General features: G+C 39.8%; 1 protein-coding gene across 1 annotated transcript; it reads right to left on the reverse strand.

Annotated features, from left to right (window-relative positions):
- Positions 1 to 33: 33 nt before the first annotated feature.
- NEPRO (nucleolus and neural progenitor protein) lies at positions 34 to 14,566 on the reverse strand. Its single transcript, XM_032406542.1, has 9 exons — positions 14,396 to 14,566; positions 12,358 to 12,512; positions 9,248 to 9,327; positions 8,732 to 8,863; positions 8,245 to 8,322; positions 7,214 to 7,575; positions 7,006 to 7,067; positions 4,219 to 4,472; positions 34 to 2,183 (listed from the first exon to the last, which is right to left on the reverse strand). The coding sequence occupies exons 1-9, from the start codon at positions 14,496 to 14,498 to the stop codon at positions 1,721 to 1,723; spliced, it is 1,689 nt and encodes a 562-aa protein (XP_032262433.1). The 5' UTR covers positions 14,499 to 14,566; the 3' UTR covers positions 34 to 1,720.
- Between the last annotated feature and the right edge of the window lie 2,235 nt (positions 14,567 to 16,801).

The following is a 16,801-nucleotide window of genomic DNA, read 5'->3' on the forward strand; positions in this document are numbered from 1 at the left end:
GGGGGGGGGGGCGCAGAGGGAGAGGGGAAAAAAGAGAACCTTAAGCAGCTTCCACATTCAGCTCGGAGCCCACCGTGCGCTCAATCTCACAATCCTGAGATAATGACCTGAGCTGAAATCAAGAGTTGCATGCTTAACCAACTGAGCCACCCAGGCAATTTATTAAGAACTTTGAAGTAAACCAGGATGTTTAGCAAGGCTTCAGAAAGAAGGAAGCTAAAACAGTGTTTCTCTCTGCTTTGCAGACTACTTGCATCAGAATCACCTAAGCTCCTTGTTAAAAAATGCAGGCTTCTAGGCACCTGGGTAGCTCAGTCAGTTGGGCATCTGACTCTTGATCTGAGCTTGGGTTTTGATCTCAGGGTCATGAGGTCATGCAGGCTTCTGTCCCCATGCCCTGGCTGTGTTCATCAGTCTCTTCAGAAGGTAATCTGCATTTTTAAACAACCCACCAAGTGATTCTCAAAACAGCCTAAGGTATGAGAACCACCAGTATAGGTAAGTGGGAAAATCATGCAACTCTTGATTTCAGCTCAGGTCATTATCTCAGAAAGAACAAGGCCAGATAAAGAATGGAACGGAAACAGAGTAAGGATGGCCAAGGAAAACAAGGGTGCGGTATATACTGGGGCACTGTTTTATTTTTCTATAAATCTACATATAACGTAAAACTTAAGGCTACAACCTTCTTAATAAATAGAAGCTTACTGACCTAATTCTAGTAAACTAGAATATTTGAAAATATGTAAGATTTACCCTCTGAGCAATGGTACAAACAATATAAAAATACCAGATGACAGCATCAGCATTAAATTATAGATTTATGTGTGGCCTCACTCCTGGGTCTATTTTATGTCAACTAAGCTTTATTTTTTTATTTAACTTTCTTATCTACTTCTACTTTGTTACCCTGGTTGTATATCATGTATAACCACATGTCACCTTACATCCTTTTTGGAAAAAAAGTTTATTTGGAATCAGTCACTAGCACCCAAATAAGTAAACCAGAAAAAAACCCAAAAACTTTTGGAGAACTCCAAAAGCATTTTAATATGCCCTCCTGTGAGATAAGGTAAACAAATGAAGTGAAATATGGTAGTGACCAGCCCCTGAGAACACAGTTAGTGGCAAAATTTTTTAGACCCTTGTGATGATCAATTCTAATTTATAATCAAGACAGTACAACCATTAGAACCTACAAATCTTGGTTTTCAGAGATGGGCTTATCTACAATGGAGCCAGTTAAGACCAAAGTGACCTTTTAAGCACTCCTTGATACTTCTCACCCCACCTGACTCCCCATATACCCTAAGGCACACAGTAGGTTTTTATAAACCTAATTACTCAGTTCTTAATTCCCTGGTAAATCATTAAATTATTCTGTTTTTCAGGGACAGCTGTTTTACAGCTTTAATCAAGGAATTATATCTGCTTTTCAAGGACAGGATATGGTAGATTTTTTTCATCTTAACCCCTGGTACAAAGTCAAACTCAAAATTTGACTATTTAATATTCAAATACTTGTCAGTTAAATGACACAGAGCTACTATAAATGTTTATTGAACTGAAATGAACTGCCGTACAATGTTACACTAAGGTAGCTCATCTCTGAGTCCAAGTCGTACTTCCAAGTCTTTCCAAATTTTTTTTCAGCAGTTCCACGTAAAACAGCAGGACACTGGACCAGTTTGTTAAGCACTTAAATGTCTCAAATGAGCATCTAAACTCCCATTAGAGCAAAAATATCATCAATGTCATCTGTCTCCTTAATGGTTCCTGATGTATTATGTTTGTTCATTTGCATCACTGTCCATGAATCAGTTTCATTTTCATTGCTTCCTATAAGGTTTTCATGAATTTGTTTCTCTTTAGTTTGTATGACAGGATTTGAAACTCTGCTACTCAAGAGTTGATTACTGTTACGGTAGAGATCAGTTCTATGAACTCTACAGTGCGAGAGTCTCCATTTACTACTATCTGTAGCATTCTGAGTCCCTTGAGGGGATGGCTGAATTGCCTCTGAGAGAGTCAACTGCAACGTTCTCTGTAGTTTCCTCTGTTCCAGTAAAAATCTATTCTGAGATCTTCTTCGGCTCACATGATGCTTTGAAGTTTTGATTCCTGAGCCATGAAGAAGGCAGTTGCAAATAGATGTTTTTATGCATTCTAGTTTCTTTGGCAAACTTTAAAGGACAAGAGAAAGGAAAAATCTGGGATTAAGACACAAAGACATTTTCAAAAACTTTTGTCTCCTTTTTACCAACTCCCAAAAGAAAAGACAATGTATTTACAAGTCCTATGCCTCTGTACAACCCCAGAATTATCACAAGAAATATGAAAATAGGAGCTTCAACCCAAATCTGTGTTTTCAGAGCAGAGCTTCCCTCTGATTCAGACTGTAGCCAAGTATGTCCGCATTATGTTCCCAAAGTAAAGTACCTCCTACAACTGCCTGGCAAGGTAGCTGAATGGTGAGATACCTGCACACTTTAGTGTCAGAGCCTCTCCCTGATAACCGCTAAACTGTCCATAGTGTAATAGGAGTGGACTGGGGAAAGGATATATCACAAAGAGAACCATCGGCCTGGATGCATTAATCCATATCTGGATAAACAATTTCATGTTGTATCAGGGAGTGAACAAAGGAAAAGGAATCAAGGTGAGGGAGGGAGTTTATCTAAGAATGAGAAGACAGAGCTTCTGGCATAGACCACCTGACACCTTGGGCTGCCCTAATCGTGATTCATACATCTTCCTCAAGTGTGGGAATTCAGAACTCAAATAGCTGATCATTTTAGGTGTTTTGCTTCTGAATAAGGTATACTGCGACAAGGTACATCAGTACCTTGCTAACTTTAGCCTCACTGTTTGTGATAGATTTCAAAAGATTAGCATGGGCCTGTAACTTCTACCCCCTCACTCTCCTCTTTTCCTTTTTAAATAAATACATAACTTTGAGGAAACCCCTTTATAATGTAGTAATTCAAGATCAGTTTCCAAACCCTTTTCTTGTCTTACTCTAAGTGGTGATTTTAAGTGGGGAGAGGGTAAGTGTACCTCCTAATTGAAATGGAAATAGAAAAAAATGAAAACAGAAGAATCAGAGGATCTGAATTGAATTCTGGATCTCCAGCTGTAACAATCTGAGCAAAATCCCCTATGTCCTCAGCTACAAAATGGGAATAATACTGCCTACCTCATAGAGTTATCATGGACAATAAGCAAATTTAAAATGTACTATAAGTATAACATATTGAAACAGCAAAACAGGGCAGTACGAAAGAACAGTTATTTTTGTGGGGAAGGGAATAATGGTTTAACCAAATACCACTTTGTTACCCTTCTCACTAACTCTTAATTATTGTCATCTCTGTCTCATCTACCCCTTTTCCATCTTGGGCTGAGTTCCCATCCTAGAATAGATCCTTTTTAGATGGCTACAGGTCTTTAAAGGACCCTAATGTAGAAACCCTTCCAACAATTCATTCCTTAGGAATACTTAACAACTTCTCCCACAACTCTTAATCAAAACTTGTTTTTGTTGATCTTTACAGCCATTTGTGTCTAAAATTGTTACCATGGGCATCTATTAGTTTCTCAATAAAAATATAAAACCCTGAAGTGTCTAACTTCATTGTAATGCTTCAAGTAATACTGGCTCACAATCAAAGAAAACCATCCTTAAGCAGTTCTGTGAATCTAAGAATCAGAGGAAAAGGAAGAAATCAATACATGGGGAGTCTGGCACCCATGAACGAACATTACTTGACCCTAACCCCAAAGTCTGGTGTGTGTCCTTGTAAGAGGCAGACCCTTCTGCTCTCACACCCTCATTCTGCTGCCCTGAAGCTGTGGGTAGACTGGCTGTCTCTCCTACTAGATCAAGAGTGAAGAGTTAGTGCTCCATGAGGATTAAGTCTTACACAATGTATCCCCAGGCTTAGCATACCACAGACACTCCTAAGGCTTTCTGAATGAACAAATGGAATGGTGAAGAACATAAATGAATAAATCCAATTAACCAAGTTAACTTTCTTCTTCCCAATGATACAGCTGTGCCCAACAAAGGCACACAAAATTGCAGTTTGAATAGATCCTTCTTTTAGCCCCCCTAGGGCTAGTGGCCATCCCATTTTTAAAAAAGCTGACTTGAAAATATATACTTTTGCCCTATACAACAGAAAAAGTAAAGGAATATAATTCTTATTATATACCTACCTGTAGCCTTGAGCTTCCACATGTTTAAGCCGGTTACTTTTAAGAAGTTTGTTACCCAGAAAGGAGGCCTGAGCCTTGAGTTTTTTGCTCCTGCACCACAAAATTGCTGTTTGGATTTCTTCAGAAAGTTGAATGAAACTCTCAGCCTCTCGAAATCTTTGCACAAAACTTTTGGCACAGGGAATTCCTGTTGCTTTCTGAGAAGAACGTTTGGTTGCCTTTAGTTTGGACTGAGAACATTTAAAGTTGGTCTCCTGAAACATGGAAAGGTGAGAAAAATATACTGGATTTGGTACTGATGTATAAATATATAACAACAGAGAAAAGTTGACTCACTGACTATGAAAATTAGAAAATGTCTTTTTAAAAGAAAAGTTTTTTAAAGCTCACTGTGCTTTCCTTTATCTTAAAAAACGTAATGGGAAGCCATCAGAGAGGGAGACAAACCATGAGAGACTCTTAACTATAGGAAACAAACAGGGTTGCTGGAGGGGAGAGGGGTGGGCATTAAGGAGGGCACATGATGTGATGAGCGCTGGGTGTTATACACAACTGATGAATTACTGAACTCTAAATCTGAAACTAATGTTGGCTAATTGAATTTAAATTTAAAAAAAAAAACAACTTAATTTTTTACCCACCGCTCCTAACACAAGATTTTTTTCCCCCTCTATGCAACAACAGATCCCACCTATAACTGAATTCAGATGGGAAACATAAATATTCTAACAGGTATCTATTTAATCTATACATAAGAATGAAACTCTACATGAATAAATATTGGCCAAAGTCTATCTGGTAGGGAAAAAAAAAATGACTGAAGAGCCCTTTTCCTTGATACTACTAGACTACCACAAATTTGTTTTTCACTTATTTCCATACCCTGAGTTACCCTCCTCAATGATGGGTCATAAATGTTACTGAAAACACATGAAGACAGGGATGATGCTGAATTTATGTTAAAAATGCTTAACTGAGCAACACTCCCAATTCAACCACCTTTTGATGTGGCACCTTTGTCTCTTCAACCCCATCCTTCTATGTCAAGTAAAGTGTGAATTGTAGCAGCTTTCAGTGTTTACGAAAATATGCCACTTACTAGGTCTGCTTTCATCCTTCATTCAAAACTTCTTCCAAATTTCTCACTTTCAAGAAAAACATTAAAAAGTAGTAGAAAATATAAAAGTAGAGACCTATCAATACTTTGCATTGGTGATCGATAAAAGAAATTTTACCTTAGAAGCAAGCTGAGCATGTTAGTGCTAATTGCTAAAACTGTGGTAGTGATTAGTCATGAACAAGGGCTGCTGACCAACCAACCAGCTTTAAAACCAGCTCACCCAGGAACAGCTGGATGGACTGCAGAACTTTTAAGGGTCAGAGAGCCATAGTTCTTGAGAAAGAGTTGACAAAACAATTTGGGGAACTGATATAATGGTAAAGAACAGACACTGTGAAAACAGACTGCCCATGTTCAAATCCCAGCTCTGCCCTGTACTTGTGTTGTGGCCTGAGCAAGTTCCTTGTCCTTTCTAGGCCTCAATTTTCTCATCTGAAATATGGAAACAATAATAATAGCACCAACCTCACAGGGCTTTTGCAAGGATTGTAGGAATTAACACACACAAAGCATTTCAAAAGTAAATGCAATATATGTATTAGCTATTATTAGGACTATGATGATTGATTGATGATGATGATGATGATGATGATGATGATTCCTCCCTCCGGAACTCATAAATCGGATGGAATATAAATCCAAGCTAGAATCCTTGTAAACATTCAAGAAAGAACTCTGACTTATCAGAAATGATTAAGAACTCTTAAATAGAAAAGAAGAAGTAATCCATGCAGGAAACCAGGAGAAAACAATCTGACAGATGGTAACAGAAGTCAAGTAATTACCACATCAAAGTGGGTGACACTGATGTACTTTACTTATCTGTTGCTAGGTCCAGAACAGAATTTACAGACACTGACTAAGAGGAATCATGTTAAAGCTCGAAGCCTAACTGGGAAAGAAAGAGAAGCCTCATGACAAAAGATGAGGATGACAGTAACAATGATGAGAATAGCTAATAACATCCGACCACAGTTAAGTGCTTACCATACTCCAGACTCTGTGCCAAAGACTTTACATGCATGAAAACTGCATAACCCTATGGGGGGCATACTATATTAGAAAACAGAGGTGTGGGCAGGTCAAGAAGCTTAAGGTCACACAGCTAGTACCAACTAAAGCCAGGACTCAAACCATTTCTGACTACAAAGCTCATACTTTTTTTTTAAGATTTTATGCATTTATTTGAGAGAGTAAGAGAGAGAGAGAGCGAGCATGAGCCGGGGGCTGGAGCAGAGGGAAGGAGAGGGACAAGCAGATTCCACACTGAGCACAGAGCTTATGCAGGGCTTAATCCCAGGACCCTGAGATCATGACCTGAGCCAAAATCAAGAGTCTGACGCTCAACTGACTGAGCCACCCAGGCACCCCCAAAGCTCATACTGTTAATAAAATCCAAACCTACAATGGATCCTAGTGACACTTTAAAATTCTAGCGAAACTCTGAGTAAGATGTTTTTGAAGGCATTCTCTAACCCAAATTTATTGGATGCACTCAGTCCCTTGGGAGTGCCTCTATTCATTCAGAAGCATAGGCTGAAAACTAAGGTGGCATTATGCTGAGAGCTGGGGATAAAAACAGAGATTCAATCTCTGCCCTAGGTAAATGGCATCTACTCCACAAATTAGCAGAAATCGTAAGCCATAGTGATATAAGCCAGACAAACCTGAATAGCTTTGTGTTTCAGCTGTTTGCAGAAAGCTCTCACATCAAATTCTGATGACTCTTCTGTAGAGATGGAGAGACCACAGATACAAAAACTTAGGCATACTATTTTCAAATCAATGAATTCTTAAGTATATGACATTTCTTGCCAAATTACTAGAAAAGAAAGAAAGGGAATTATAAGAGTTTGCTATATAAAAGCAAATTACCTTTGAAGATTCTCTTATTCTTTATTGGCTGTCCAAGATCCACATTATTCTGTGTATTGATCTTCATTTGTTTAGCTTTTTTGGAAATTCTGAGTACAGTTTCTTTGCTAGAGCTCGGTGATTGCTCTTTTGTTAAAAACAGTTTATTTAACAATTTAGTTACTCCTTTAGCTGCAAAAGCTGTAGGCACTTTTTTCTTAAAAACCTCAAAATAGGGCTGTCCTAAAAATTCAGCAATATCAGAAGGAAAAGTAAAATCTTTGAAGTAAGGCAGTGGTTGAATCCTAGAGACCTCTTGAAGCAATGTGAACAATGGCTCATATAAAGAAGTCAGCCTTTTCAAAACACCTTTATAGAGAACCCTAGAAAAAGAGAGGAGGTCATGAATTAGCCTGTAATTATAATTTGCAGATTATGTAATAACCACAACAGATTCAAAGCTGAAAATAAATGTCTATCTATCTGCCACTATAGATAAAAAATGCTCTAGCACGTATTTGTGAAGAGCTAGATTAGTCCAGCCCAAACAGAAAAATCCAAGTACAAAATGTTACTTAAAACTAAATAAAGTACTCCACAGGAAGATGTCTCAAGGATATGCGTCAATATCTTATGTATAAGGTTTTAGCTACATGGTGAGATTTTAGGCAAGTTTCAGGTTCTTCACATCTTCTCTGTTCTTTTGGAATGTCTTAAAATAAGCATGTATTATTGTTATAATCAGCAAAAATTAAAGTTATTTTCATTACAGAAAAGAATAATATGTTAGCTGTTAGTTAGTAATTCTAATGTTACCTCTAAGAATAAACAGAATAAACAAGATGATTGGAAATAGTACTTGAGAGACCCAGGTTAAGACATCAAAGACCTAACCATCAACTTAGGTTCCCAATCCACCCCAAGTAAACTCTAATCAAGTGAAGAAATGGAACCCCTGCCCCATCAGCATCCCACGGGAAAACAAACATGAAAACCTAGGCTGAGTTAGATGAAAAAGAAATGAAGGATTTCAAAGGTACATACATACATACCATAACCTGCTCACCAGCCCAACCATCACAAGGTTTAAAATAATGAATTCTTGCAAGCCAAGGTGTTTCACAGTCAAGCTGGAGAATCAAGTTAAAGTTGGAAAACAAAGCCAAAGTAATTTGGATTTTACAAGTTACATTTATGACAGAAACAGATGGGAAACAATTTTCTTGAAGAAATTAAAGCTTTAAAACATTCTATTTCAATCATGGAAACAAAGTAATACGCACTCTGCTAGAGTTCTCATTATTTAGCTTCTATGATTAAGAATTTCTGTCCGTGCCCTTAGGATAACACATGCTAGATGGAGACTGGCAGTCTCTGGCAATGGATGTATCAGGCAATTCCTAGGAAAAGGAGGCCAAGAAGCAAAATTTTAAGAATACATTATAACTTTTACAAATCTCCTAGCTTTCAAACAGAAATACTATTAAATATATCCAAACAATTCCAATTCAGAAAAGCATTTCAGTTGATCAAGGATACAGAAATGTCTTGCAGCAACAGTCCAAGAAGCGAAGTAACAACTTGCAGGCTCCCAAAATCTTCATGAGCACCAGCTCAACCACCGGTTGGCTGGGAATGACACACGCTTTGGTAGTTACAGGCTGGTTTTCACTTCAAAAATGGAAAAGAATGTTATTTTCATTCTTAAAGTTCATTACTTATAAAGCACTTACACAGTAGTTTTCAAGCACAGATGAGCTGGAAGCCCAATTTGAAGTAGTTATGTTCAATAATAATTCGCTGGAGTTGATAGACAATGTTTCAATATAATCTATCTTGACACAGATTTCAGTGTCATACCAGTCCCTCCTACAAGCCAACAGAGGAGAGACTATCACAAATACCAGGTGCCCCTTATTAAAACAAAATTTGTAAGCTCCTCAGTTGGGTTATATCCTAACACCAGGCAAAGAAAAGTCCAAAGGGAGATCACACTGAAGACCATGAGGTCCCAGCCCACCACACAGCCCATCACAAAGCAACTGGACCACTTACTTGGAAGAAAACAACTCAGACAGATGTTGAATTGAACCCTCCAAATCCATGTTTTTCAAACGTTTTAAACATTGTTCAACCTGAAAGGGGGAAGAGCAGCTCAAATTCATATAATACAGACATAGCCGCTGATAGGACCAGGAAAGGAAAGAAATGCAAAAGTTCAAAGTATGGAAATACACTCAACACAAGGGAATACCTCTGTTTTAGGGTAAAGTAATCTGTAGCTCAAAAGCAATGGCCCCTCCTTAAAGATTTGAAATTAACCCAGCCAAACAAATTTCTCAAATCAGGTTATAACTAGGAATTTACTATATGTCAGGATGTGCCTGATGCTATAAAGGGCACTGAACTAAGTATGAGATTATTCTCAAGATTTTTCTGAAGCAACACACTTTCTAATAATAAAACTATTAAAACATGATAGTAAATTAATTAAGCGCTAAATTTCAGCAGTTTGTAAATGGCCACAGAAATGAGGGAAGTGATTGGTTTACTCACTTTACAAAAGTATACTGAACACCTACTATATGCAAGGATTGCTGGGAAATAAAATAGTATATGACACTTCCCATTCTCTTGTTGCTAAAAATCTAGTAGTAAAAATAAGAAGACATAAAATTTTTAAATACTAAAATAAAAGATAATATCCTATTTAAAATTGCAATCCCCTCAGCACCCCTCCCTTTCCTGCTTTATTTTTCTCCATGGCACTTATCACAATCTGACATTCCATGGATTGATTGACTAATGGCCCTTCTCCTCTCAACTACAAAGGAAGCTCCACGAGGGCAATATATTTCATCTATTTTATCCACCACTGTAACTCAGTACTTTGCAGTGTTAAGTAGGCACCCAACAGCATTTTATTTAAAAAAAAAAAAAAAGGTAAAAGCTATGCATTATACAAAATGTGGTAAGAATTCTGTAGTCCTCAGGAAATACCACACGAAGGGCACGCGTGGGACTGCATCTAGACTTTGAAGGGTGTAATAATCTGGATGGGCACTGATATGGCAAAGATAATATCTTGCTAAAGCTACATACATGCTATTAAAAATTTAAGTATCAATTCTATCATAACAGCATAGGTTTCAGAACAAGGGAAGCAAGAGTCTTCAAATACTCTGGGGTTAGCTCCTATCTTTTCAGTTTTTAATTCTGGACACTAGGAGAGAAGTACTGTCAAACCAAGATGATAAAACACTTGGGAGGAACATAAGAACAGTCTTCATAACCCAAAGTATTGTCATACAGAAAGAGGAATCAAGACTATTTTCTGTGCTTTATGTATAGGAACATGAGTGGGAGGCTAATTCTACTACTGAGCTTTCTTTGAAGGGAGAAAAAAATCAAGTAGATGACAGCAGTGTGAATAGTGAAATGTTAAGCAGACACAAGGCAGTAGTAGGAATGGAGATGGTAGTTGGCAGCAGCATGAAACATGTTCCCTACTCGAAGGAACGGCAGGGGCCATAAAACGTTACACAAATAACTGCCACATGCGGACCATGCTCAATACCATAAGAGTAGCACAAAGGGGAAGCCCAAATAGCCCACAGTCATAAAAAAAAAAGGAGTTCCACTACACTAATAATCAAAAAATGCAACTTAAAATGAGATTATCACAATATGCACTCATGCTACACCTTAGGAAGAAGTTTATCACCACCAGACGGCTTGAAATGGGACTTGCAGGATGGGAAGGCCTTTACCAGGCAGAGATGGAGGGGCTGGGCATTCTAAATGTACAGGACCAGGTAAGCAAAAGTCCGGTGAGAGAACGAACGTGGTGAGCAGGGGGAATTGTGAAGAGTTCAGGTTGCTTGGAATATAAAATACATGAAGGTGAGAGAGAGCTAAGGAAAACTGAAAAGGCCATATCATGGAGGATATTGTAAGCCAAGCTGAGAGGTTTCATCTTTATTCAGGAGACAATGGAGAACCATTAAAAATATCAAAGCCAAGTTTTACGATGATTAACCTGGCTTTGGCATATAGGATACGCAAGAGTATAGGAAAGACTGGAGTTGAGGAAAGATCAATTAGGATAGCAAGACAACTAAAAGTTGACAAGTTCCGAAGAAAGAAGATGGAGCCAGAACTAAAAGGGTCTAGATGTAGAGAAAGTTTTGACCGATCAATTGACTAAATGGGAGAACTACGTAAAAGGAAGAAGCAGAGAAAACAGAACACCAAATTTTTCTGATTAGATAATTATTCATAGCTTGGAAGCCAGGAGGAAAAATAGGTTCAATCTAATATGTTCAACTTGAAATACATTCAAATTTGGTTTTGGAGTAAAAGACTCCTAAGGAGATAAAAAGCTGCCCCAGCAAAGAAAACTTAGGGAAAGACCACGCTCCCAGATCTTTCTTTGATGAAGAAATCTCCATTCTTTCTGCCTTAAGAAATGGGAGTAGAAAATTAACCAGAGGGCACAAATCTGTAAAGTTAGAGAATTTGTGTTTCACCCCTGTATACTGAACACCACGCACAGTGCCTAGCACATAGAAAGTTACAAAAAATACCTGCAGAATTAATAAGGTGAATGAATTTATGAGCTTATAAGGAACCCTAATAATCGCTAAACTAGAGGGCCCAATTTTGTCTTAAACTCTAAAAATTACAGGAAACCACTTTCCATAACTTGTTATACAGCCATTTAGTCTAATATATTACTGATTAGATTATATGCCCCACAATATATAAACCACAACTTTGTTCTTTTTATGATTTTAGGATTTTGATTATGCTCAGGAAATTGTTTCTTAATCCAACACTTCGTCTTGCTCAAATCACTGTATCTGTGAACTAGGCAAAAGTACTGTAATTATAGATTATATATAATGGAAACTTTTCATAAAAATTACCCACTAGAAACAAGACTGGCAAAGAATTAAACACAGTTCCTTTCTAAATAAATTGCTTTTTGAAATGCTTCCAGGGGGAAAAAAAAATGAAAGCCCACATGCAACTGTGGACTGAGGATCTATTAAGTCACAAGTAACTGACTGAGTTTCCCATAATAACAAAATATTAAGTGGCAGTGTGATTTCATTTTCATCAAGCAAACATGTTGAGTCGTAAACACAGGGCTTCCTCCTTACCTGTTTGAGGGCTAAGTGGGGCTTGTGGCGGCCCATTCTGTTGTGATTGCTGTAAAGGACTGCGCATAGCACATCTGTTTCTGCATCTAAGGTCTGGCTCTTCAGTGACAGTGTAACAAGACAGCATTCTCTAATTACAGCTGCAACACAAAGGTCTAAACCAGAGATATTTAATAAAACTTAGTATGTATTTCTACATTAAGTTTATTATGTAAAAATACCCTGAAGGAACATCTTTCCTTACTAAGGGGATTAAGAACAAATTCATATAATCAGCTTTAACTATAAGAACATTATTAACAATTCTAAGTATGTGAAAAGATGGAAAATGGTGACCGAGGATATAAAGTCCAGAAATCACTAAGAGAACATCTGTTAAACAATATCTTTGTATCACATTTTACTATGATTTTTAATAATCTTTCATATGAATACTTTGCAGTCATTTGGTGTACACTTACACCTAAGGACTTTGATGGCGGGGTACGTGTTCTATACTTCTCTAAATTCCTTATTTTGTTATGTACATAAGCAAGGCAGAATGGATAAACTCATACTCTTAAAAGCAAAGGTGCAGTATGTGGGTACTACTTTCAGGTAAGAATATATTCAGATAGGAGAAACCACTGTGGCAACTGGAAGTTACATTTGATGAATGCCTGACTGAACACAGGGCGCTCAGAACGAAGTAACACCTTCCTAGTCTTAAAAGGTGTGAAGTAGAAGATGGAGTTAATGTGTGTCTCTGTGGTACTAAGGGTAGCACTAGCATCCCAGATGGATAGAATACAAAGGCAGATTCCTACAGAACAGGGAGAACTTTATTTTGTCCCCAACTATATGAAGCCAGAATGGACTGCTTGGAGGATGGGGAGTTGCTGAATTTCCACGCCTGACAGAAATCCTGTTAAAGAATTTTTTAATAGAGAGGGGCGCCTGGGTGGCTCAGTCCTTAAGCGTCTGCTTTCAGCTCAGGTCATGATCCCAAGGTCCTCGGATCGAGCCCCGCATCGGGCATCGGGCTCCCTGTTCCGCAGGAGGCCTGCCTCTCCCTCTCCCACTCCCCCTGCTTGTGTTCCCTCTCTCGCTGTGTCTCTCTCTGTCAAATAAATAAATAATAAAATCTTAAAAAAAAAAAAGAATTTTTTAATAGAGAAAGAGGAAGATTAATCTGTAAATTGCACTGGTTGGGTGGATGGTGAGGAGGATGGGATGATTAGATAGACTGTATTTCACATTAACTATCACTTGAGTGTTCATTTATCGTATCAGGCACTGTTCCAAATGCTTTCTAACAGTACTGCTTCCTCAAAACAGCCCTATGAGGCAGGTACTAGGTTTATCCGCATTTGAAAACGAGCTGAGGCACAGAAAGGTTAAATAACGACACCCCCCAACCTGCCCAACTCCAGCAGAGCCAAGTGCCAGGATTCAAACCCAATTTGGCTCCTGAGCCAAGCTCCTAACTATTGGGCCCTACTGCCAAAAAACAGCAGGGCCACGGATAAAACACTTTAAGAGCACTCTCCCCTCATGACATCATTAGATGCTCTCAACAACCGTGATAGGTAGGCAGCACTAACCCCGTTTTACAGATGAGGCACTGGAGGCCAGAAAGACTGCAGTATAAATAGAGAGAGCCCCAGCGCCTTCCTAAAAGATCAGGAAACACAGCAGGGGGAACGGGGCTGCTGGCTGGCTGAGCGAGCACAGGGTTTCCAGGCAGCACTTCTCCCCGACGCTAGCTGCGTCCACCTCTCCCCGCCCCCTGGGCGCGGGGCTGGGCCTTGGGCATTCGTCGCTCCAGCCAGGCCGTGCGGTAGGCACAGTGCGTTTAATGGAGGATTCCAAAGCAAGCCAGTGTCCCCACAAAATTCCCGGCAAGCTCGGGAGCCCAGGCGCCCTGGCCCGGTCCTGCCCCGCGCCCCTTCCCAGAGTCCCGCGGGCTCAGGAAGTCCCGCCCCTACCGCGCACGTGCGCCGGCCCGGCCGGACACCTCCTCCGGAAGCGTCTGCCGTTCACCGGGCCCCTCACTCACCCAGAGCCGAGTCGGGGTCCTGCACGGTCACTGCGCTGCGGCTCCCCGCCTTCGGGATTCTCACGCGGTTCCACGGCTCCAGGCCCGGCAGGACCGTAGCCATCTTGGGAGGCCGGGGAGGGGCTGGGAAGGGCGGAGCTGGGCGAGACCTAATGAAGCGACCGAGGGAAGGGAGAAGAGAGGAAATCTAGGGGAGGAAGAGGGCAAGGGGTGGGACTGGGGCGGGGCCCGGAAGTGGGGGCGGGGCCTTCCCCTAATCGTGGACCAAATACAGTGGACTGGAGAGGATGGTCGTCCAGTCCCTGGTCACCAAAACCTGGCCGCGTATCAGAATCACTTGGGAGGTTTTGGGGTTGGGGTTGGGGGCTGGGGGAAGTTCCATCCCAGTACTACTCAATCAGAATCGCCAAAGCGGGGAGGAATCTGCATTGTGTTTAGGCTTCCACACAGGGAAGTTTGGAATTACTTCCAAGGCATTTTATAGATGTAAAAACTGAGGCTACCCATACACCCCCATTTCCGCATCAGACATTAGGGGGAACGGAAGAAATTAAATAGAGGTTTACGAAAGGTGTGGCACTTGAAACACAGAATAGGGGATTTATTTTGTCCAAGACAGTCAAGGAAGTTTCCTCTACACCAACAGCAAAACCGCGATCACATCAAAGAAACTTGGAGGCCCTCTGACTCTCCATCACCCCCATCTTCTCTATCAGTGTTTAAGACATGATGGCATCTCAAGCTCTGCTGATCCTCACCTCATTAATAACTTTCTAATAGATTCTTTATCTTCAGCCACACTGACGTGACCTTACTTGAGAAAGTCATCCACCGTAATGTATTAGAGAGACAGTCCATGGGTTTTGGAGACAGACCACCAAAGTTCTAATTCTAGCTTTGCCGTTTACTAGCTCTATGACCTCAGGAAAGTTGTGTAACCCCTCCAAACCTTAGTATCCTATGGGTAAAATGAAAATTATAGTCTCTACCTTAGGGTTGTAAAGTGCTTTAGAACAGTGCCTGGCATACAAGCAGATATTTAGTCTTACCAGAATTAATACTGTTATTATTCCTACTGTTTAATACAAGTAACCTTGCCCTATTGAAACACTTGGCCATGCTCTTCCTACATTTCTTTGCAAATACTAATTCCTCCACTTGGATCATCCCTCTGAAACACTGTCCCTCAGCTCTGGTGTCATCACCGCTGGCATCCCATCCCCACTCCAAAACTTGATACAGAGATCCCTTTATATACTACCATAGTGTCTTGAATTGGCCTCTGTATTAGCTTCCTATTGCTGCTATAATAAATCATTACAAACTTAGTTGCTTAAAAGACTTCTTGTATTTCTGGAGGTCAGAAGTCCAAAATGGATCCCACTGGACTAAAGTTGGCAGGGCTTCTGGAGGCTCTAGTGGAGAATTCATTGACTTTTTCCAGTTTTTAAAGGCCACTTGCATTGCATTCCTTGGTTCGTGTGTCCATCCTCCATTTTCAAAATCAGTAACATAGCATCTTTCAATCTCCCTCTACCTCTCTTTCTATCATCCTTTTGCCTGTTTAGAAGGACCCTGGTGATTACATTGGGCCCACCAGAATAACCTGGTATAATCTCCCCATCTCAGAATCTCTGACTTCATTACATCTGCAAAAATTATTTTGCAATTTAAGGGAACATAGTCACAGATTCTGGGGATTAAGATGTGGACATCTTTGGGGAGCCATTATTCAGTTACCATAGACTCTCTCATAGAATTTACTTCGCTGTATTGTATTTGTATGTCTTCAATGGTATATGAGCTTACTGAAGGCAGTACTAACCAGTAGTATAGTTTACTGATCTTTATATCTTAATGCTTAACTCAGAGCCTGGCGTATAGTAGGACCTCAATGCATTTTAATAACTTTATTGAGGTATAATTGCTATACAAAGAACCACACATATTTAATGTGTAAAATTTCACAGTTTGTCAATATTTACTGGTTGACTAAGAGACTAGATAATGCTTGAATAGAGTTTTTAAAAGATGATTAGGAATTTCTCAGGCAGATAAGGGAAGAAGGACATCCTTGACAGAAAGGTGTTAAACAACATGGGTTGGAAGAATCACTAGTCCTGGGTCAGTATTGCTGGAGCATGGTATGTGCTGAGGGATGAAGCTGGGAATGGTGGTGTCAGATCCTGGGCAGAACTTGGATTTTACCCTGAAGGCTGGTTGTTCCCCAAACTGGCTGATCATAATTAACCTGGATAGCTTTTAAAAAATAGAAATTAGCAGGCCCCACTTTGGAAATTCTTATTCATTAGGTATGAGTAGGGCTCTAATGTTTGTTTTTTTGAAAAGCTCCTTGTGATGGCAGTTTTGATTGGGGAGCCCTTGCTGTAGGTGATAAAGGAGTCT

This window comes from Phoca vitulina, unplaced genomic scaffold, assembly GCF_004348235.1.
Source record: "Phoca vitulina isolate PV1807 unplaced genomic scaffold, GSC_HSeal_1.0 scaffold8, whole genome shotgun sequence".
In the NCBI taxonomy this organism is placed as follows: Eukaryota; Metazoa; Chordata; class Mammalia; order Carnivora; family Phocidae; genus Phoca; species Phoca vitulina.

Excerpts from the sequence above, each read along its gene's own strand:
- NEPRO (XM_032406542.1), bottom strand. The coding sequence starts at position 14,498 with ATGGCTACGGTCCTGCCGGGCCTGGAGCCGTGGAACCGCGTGAGAATC. Across the intron at positions 8,864-9,247 it reads TCTGAGTTGTTTTCTTCCAA|TGAAAACCAGCCTGTAACTA; the intron begins GTAAGTGGTCCA and ends CCATTTTTGAAG. Across the intron at positions 8,323-8,731 it reads TGTTGCTGCAAGACATTTCT|CTTGACTGTGAAACACCTTG; the intron begins GTATCCTTGATC and ends TTGATTCTCCAG.